At 32.9% G+C, this 6,947-nt stretch overlaps 1 protein-coding gene across 1 annotated transcript in view; it reads right to left on the bottom strand.

Moving 5' to 3' along the window:
• Positions 1-2,356: 2,356 nt before the first annotated feature.
• LOC112211838 (uncharacterized) overlaps positions 2,357-6,947 on the bottom strand; it is a 157,986-nt gene continuing 153,395 nt past the window's right edge. The window contains exon 9 of the mRNA XM_067053358.1: positions 2,357-3,258. Within this exon, the coding sequence (XP_066909459.1) occupies positions 2,853-3,258 (406 nt within the window). The 3' untranslated portion in view covers positions 2,357-2,852. The remainder of the gene's footprint in view (positions 3,259-6,947) is intronic.

The raw sequence follows: 6,947 nt of genomic DNA on the forward strand, positions 1-6,947 counted from the left end.
ACACTTTTGCCTGCATGACTCTCAGCATCTATAATCCTCTTACCCCCACTACTACACTACTAATTACGAAGAGAATAAGACAATAATAAAATAAAATAAAAATCGAATTGTACTAGATTTATGTTAATAAAGAAATATGAATTCAATGGGAATGAAAAACCGTTACGGGACACTTTTTCTAACATGGCATCCCGCAAAATGATTTATAAGACGTTGTCACGTCAAAATCTACTTCCGTTACGGGACACTTTTTCTAACATGGCATCCCGCAAAATGATTTATAAGACGTTGTCACGTCAAAAAGGAAAACATCTATGCTGGACATTTTCTCTTTGGATTTTTGGTATTAATTTCATGTAAATAATGTTTATATCTACATTTATTATTGCAGCAGAACTAGACTCAGTATCAGCTTTTATTGCTTATCTCTTTACTGATAGTTAATCTAAATGGTGATGCCATCAAGTAAAGATTAACAGCCTGAAGAAATCAAAATGATCTATATTTAAAGAATCTATTAATTCTGTTTAATTTTTATTTTTATACTATCGTACTTTTGTACAAACTTTTGTACTATACATTGTTGTTTTTATAAAAACTGTAGTTGGCTTATTTATATTTTAATTTTTGCTGTTGATTAGTTGTTGGTCTAAGGGGCTTTCCGCAATTTAAAAAAGAGCCAATCTCTTCCCCAGAAAAAAAGATAAGTTGGTTTAGTGGTGAATCGCTTTAAATTTAGCTATGCAAAAGAAAATAATGAACAATAGATGGCAAATCTGCCATAAATTAACACAATATAAAAGAAATATATGTAATCAAAATAATAATTAATAAACTCCGCATTGAAACCAAAACTAAAAGGGAGGTAGAAAACCATAATTAATAATTTATTTATGGGCCAACTCCCAGACAGAGTTAGTCTAGGAAATATATTATTAATTTGTTATTGTCGGATTTAAGTAATCCGATTTTTGCCGTTGTTGTTTGAATTTATATAAAGTCGGGGTCGGGGGTCTCATTTCCTGATGCCCCGACATCTGTCCGATGCCCGACTTGCCGCGAACATCGGAAGACCCCCAAGACGCTGCGACTGCAATGCCGCCCCAGCCTAAGCATCATGCAAGCTAGGACCTGGCCTACCCCTACCATCACCCCAGGCTCCAGGGCACGCTGGCCAGCCTCTGGAGGAAAATACGTCTTTTCAGACACCAGGCGATCACATGGTTTTCACCATATTCGCCCACAACACAACCTGGACGAGAAAGCGGCCTAGAAGACGTCACTGCGGCGGCGAAGACGACACACAATCAGATAAGCCAATAAAATATATGAGACCCCAATGTTTTGTTTTGATACTATTACAGATAATAATTCTGAACTAACTCACTAACCAATTTGCCCCTCGAGAGAATTAACATTATAAATAAAAAGAAAAATATACATGTTTTTATCAGCAGAAAGTGTCTCACAATTTTCAGCCCCCCTTTTCCACACATTAACGTTAATCATAAAATTACACTCGGGACACCTGCAGTATAGCACGAGCAGGTCCCGATGTATACAGTTATTTTACAAAAATAGCGTGTTGAAAATCATTTATATGAACTAACAACAAACTATATACCCAAGCTGGACTATCTGCATTCTTCTGAGTAAAAAAAAAAATTAGTGACGTCTCTATATTTTAAATAACAATAATAAACTATACTCATTGAGAAGATAATTATTCAGCTCTAATGATAACGTTTTGTGTTACACATGTAAAAAGAAGTTTAAGATCCAATCGACAGACATTCATACAACTGATGTAGGTTAATATTGTGCAGTTTTGGCATGTTTCGGATTCAGTTCTTTATATTCGCAGGACAGTTTGATAAAAAATTCCCCCTCTGCTACGTATCACACTAGTGAAATAACAAGGAATGATTTTTTGGTGTGATGAAGGATAAAGGTTTAAAATAGTTATTAAGTTAATAATAAATCAAATGGTATCCTAGTTAGGTCTCACACTCTTTGCTCTATCAATAGTCCAACGTTTTGGCCAATTCGGTCATCCTCAAGGACAATCATAAATATGAATTCGCACCTCACATCAAAATTTAAAAATTGTTTAACAGGCTATTTTGTCCAGGTCAACAATTACAAGTCAAAATCACCCTATTTTTTTAAAACTACAATAATTTTTAAAACTTTAAATTTAGATTAAAACTACACTTTGGGTGTATCATACAAACTAAATAAAAGTTTTATCTTATAGTGGATAAATTCAATTAATGTAGTTTTTAAAAAAATAGGGTGATTTGACCTGGGAAAAATAGCCTGTAAAACAATTTTTAAAAATTTCGATGTGAGGTGTGAATTTATATTTACAATTATCCTTGAGGATGGCGGAATTGGCCGAAACGTTGGACTATTGATTAAATAATGAGTGTGAGACCACACAAGGATACCATTTGATTTATTTAATAAATAAATACCAGTCTCAAGAAATTGAATTAATTATATATAAAATAGTTATTAGAGTTATTCCAAACAAATTTATTGGATATTTATAAAAAGGATTAAGTTAATTTTAAAAAAATAACTTTAAGTTATATTTAAATGTGTATATGTAATTATATTTAAACACGATATGATTTTAATAATTTTCAACACCTTCTAGTAAATACCATATTTTCCTGCCTGCGTCCGTCAGAGGAATGTCTGAGATTTTCGAAAATCATCCTCTGAGAGGGATGAAATTTCACTGTAATTTGTTCCGTGTGAGGTTCGTTTATAAGTATTTGTTCCAGTGAGCACCACATAAGAGGTTTACAATCTTACCAGTAAGCAATATTTCAATTTCTTCTTGTTCAACTTTCTATAACTTTTACTAGTGCTTTAAGATCCTCTTCCATCTTCTCTATAATCCCGTCTTCATAATACACCCTTATATTAAACCCTTCTTCACCATTGGTTTTGAAAATTAAGTCCAGATCCAAGGCGTCTGTTCTTGCGGTGACGACACAGGGAACACAAGCCGTAAAGAAGGTCAATCCAAAAAATTTCAGGCGCTCCATGGAATTATTGATCTCTTCAAGGCTTGGCTTTTGCCCCTTGTAGCCAAATCGGTCCAAGGAACTGGTTAGGGATTCGTGATAGAGTTCTATAAGGCTTTTGTAGTTTTGGAGTCGTATGTTCGGTTTGATACTTGTGTACAGGAAATATGTGACATCCACACATGGGGAGTTGTAATGAGGAACTTGAAAATCCACGAACCTGAAACAAAAAATGATGATTTCCATTATCCATTGCACCTTGACAAAAATCTCTTTAGAGGTAGACGATTAGTTCAGGTTTTTTTTTGTTTTTTTTTACAACTGCATTCAAACTTAAAAAAATACAATAAATTTGATAGCTAGCTATAACGACGTGAATGATAAGAATTACCCATTGTAGCACTCCAATAACATTTCTACATTAAATGCCAATTTTATTTTCAGGCGCCTTGGAGGATTGTCAGGAATAAAAGAGGATGTAAGGTTATTGTACAAGAGCCCAAGAGGAAAAAAAAGGTAGTTATTTCACCCCAATTTTTTATTACTTTTATGAAAACTATTTATAATTACTAGTAAAAATTGATTAGTCTGCCAAGTATAGGTAGGGGGAATAAAAATGGCGGCTGTTTTAAAACGTTAAAAAAAAATTATTTTTCATTCAGAGAATCTTTCAAACTGCCAACAACAATCTAAAATCTAAGAGAACATCATTTAAAGTAGAGTAAATTTTCAAAAATGTAAGCCCTAATAGACCTATTTAGGTTAAATAGTTCTCGTTATATGACTTTTTAAAAAGCAACATTTCATAAAAATGTTGTACAGAACGTACTGAAAGATCAGTAGTTAATGAATTTATTTTGAAAAATCCATATCTCAATGAACATTTGACATACAAATGTGGGTTAGCACTCAAATGAAAGTTAGTTATAGTTATAGTTATTTATTTATTATTTATAGTTAGTTAGTAGTTACTTAACTACTTTATAGTAAGTTAAATTTCCTTTATTTTGTGTGCTGGTAGACAAATGTGCGTCTTATGGGTTTAGAGTTATATTTTTTCTAAAATCAAAAATTTGATAGGAACATCTTGAAATTAACAGTTTTTGAATTTATTTTGTCAAATATCATAAAAACTACTACTCCTAAAAAGATAAACGTAATAAAATATTTTATAGTTAGTTTAACTAGATTTAATTTGAGTGCTGGCAGATATCTGTACGTCCTATGGTTTCTGAAATAAAGTTTTTCATAAATCAAACTTATCGTCCAAACAACTATAAATCAATTTATTTCAGAAAATATCATGAGAATTACTATTCCTACGAAAATAAAAGTCATAAACTACTTTATATTGCGTTATAATGACTTTAATTTGAGTGCTAATAGACATCTATATGTCACATAGTTCCTGAGATATAGATTTCTCAAAATAAATTTACTAACTACTAATCTTTCAGTACATTATTTAGAAATGTTGCTTTTTAAAAAGCTATATCTCGAGAAATATTGGATGTAAATATCTCTATCAGGGCTAATATTTCAGGAAATTTACTCTTCTTTAAATAATGTTCTTTTACATTTTCTAGTGTTTTTGGTAGTTTTTAAGATATAAAGGTCTGAATGAAAAAATAATATTTTTTAAGGTTTTGAAACAGCCGTCATTTTTTATTCCTCCTACCTATACTTGACCGACTCATCAGTTTTGACTATTAATTATACATAGTTTTCATAAAATTAATCAAAGACTGGGGTGAAACAACTGCCTTTTTTTCTTCCCGGCTCTTGTACTATTATAAACGTGAGTGTTTGGGCTAGATAGGCTGTAAACGGAACAATAAGGTCTCTATGGATGATTTTATATGAAGGAAAGAAATTATCATCAGTGATTTTAGATTATAAGGATTAGCACGAGAGGAAATTGATGGTTTGGTGCAACCCCAAAGCTAGACTTCAAGTCCAAATAACCCTTTTTATAGTTATGTAATTGCTTAAAAACTTAGAACGTTTGTCTAGTAAGTGTTGTAACAGTCATAATCTACAAGCAGTTTCCTATCTTTTCAATTTTCTATGAGGATTAATATTTAGTTGTTTGTCCAGATTTAGCCTGAGAGGGCTTTGTGAATTATTATTGAAGGTTATAGTAGTTTAACAACAAAGGGTAAAGGTGATTTGATGAAAATTCTTATGCATTCTATTATCGTCTGGTTTTGACACTATCCAAGGACTGTGATATGGGATTTAAGAGATTGGGATGCAATTTTTTTTAATTTATTTATTGACATTTACAACTGTATATAAAATACAACAAGCAAATTTGAAGTAGGGTCATAATGATATCATACAGAATGTAGACAAACTACCAAGTAGTAGAAATTTAAAAACATTTTACAATATAAGGTCACGAGCCCATCTTCTTTTCAGGCGCCTCGGAGGATTGCCAGGAATGGCAGAGGAAGCAAGGTTAGAAACTAGTGGGTTTTGGTGGTTAGGAAATTTATAACGGAAGAAATGATATCGGGTACGGGCTAGATGGGTAACATGTGGAACATTAAGGTCTTTATGGATGGTTTTATTAGTAACAAAATGAGGAGCATTGAGGATTTTACGACGGATTTTGGATTGTAAGGATTCGAAGGTTTAGTGGAGGTCCGAAGCTCAAATCCATATGTCCGGATAGGCCTCATTATTGTCAGGTAGATCAGTCTTTTGTAATGAGTTGGAAGTTTAGACCGTTTGTCTAGTAAGTTCTGTAATAGTCGGAATCTGCGTGCAGTTTCTTGTCTTTTCAGTCTGGTGTGAGGATTCCAGGTTATTCGTTTGTCAAGGTGTAGTCCAAGATAACGAATCTGTTCTACAGGGGGAAGAGCCACATTATTAAAGTATACTGTAGGGCAGTCGGCAGGTTTACGACGAAGAGGAAAGGTGATTTGATGGGATTTGTTGGGATTTATTTTTATCCTCCAATTTCGACACCATTCTCAGAGGGTTGTGATTTGGGACTGGAGAGTTTGGGATGCAATCAAAGGGTTATTATGAACTGTGAGCACACATGTGTCATCAGCATACGTGATAAGGATAGTGTTAGGAGTTGTTGGGATGTCAGCTGTATAGACGGTCTAGAGGATGGGACCGAGGATACTACCTTGAGGAACACCAGCCGATTGAAAATAGAGGGATGAATAGGAACCGGGATGCAATTAAACAATTAACGGGTTAATATTCAGCGACAGCACTAGTGTTTCATAGTGTTAGGATTGGTAAGGATGTCCACTGTATAGGTTGTGTAGAGGATGGGGCCGACGGTAGTACCTTCATGGACATCAACAAAGTGCTTCATGAGCAGGTCCTATTGTAGTTTACTTTTAATAATCTATCCTCACTATAATTGTGACAGGATCGGATAATGAGAAAGCATGTAGGAGGTAGGAATTTACGGATTTTGTACAGCAGTCCCGAAAATGATAAAGTGATGGGTAGGGCCCAGATTTTTATGCAGTAAAAACACCCAGAGTATACCATATGATATATAATACAAATATTTAAAATATGCAGCTAAAAAATTTTCAAACATCTAATAAGGGGATTAAAATTTACAATATTATTCTTTATGTCTACACAAGATCCTGATTAAAGAATTAAAGAAAGGATTAAAAATAAAATAAAAAGTATTTCCAATTTATATTTGTTTCATTAACCAAAATATGGCTCTAAAATAGTTTAAGGAAAGCTAATTTACAACTAATAATGATTTTTAAAATTGTCAAGAATAGAAACAATACTCTATAAGATATCGGTTTATGTTACAGAGTATTGCAAGTAGCTGTTACTGTTATAGAGTATCGTATGTATATGTTCTTGTTATAAAAGTACCATGTGATAGTATACTAACGATACTCCATAACCATAACA

The sequence above is a fragment of the Halyomorpha halys genome, unplaced genomic scaffold (assembly GCF_000696795.3).
Source record: "Halyomorpha halys isolate HHAL.00 unplaced genomic scaffold, Hhal_1.1 Scaffold786.1, whole genome shotgun sequence".
Taxonomy (NCBI): Eukaryota; Metazoa; Arthropoda; class Insecta; order Hemiptera; family Pentatomidae; genus Halyomorpha; species Halyomorpha halys.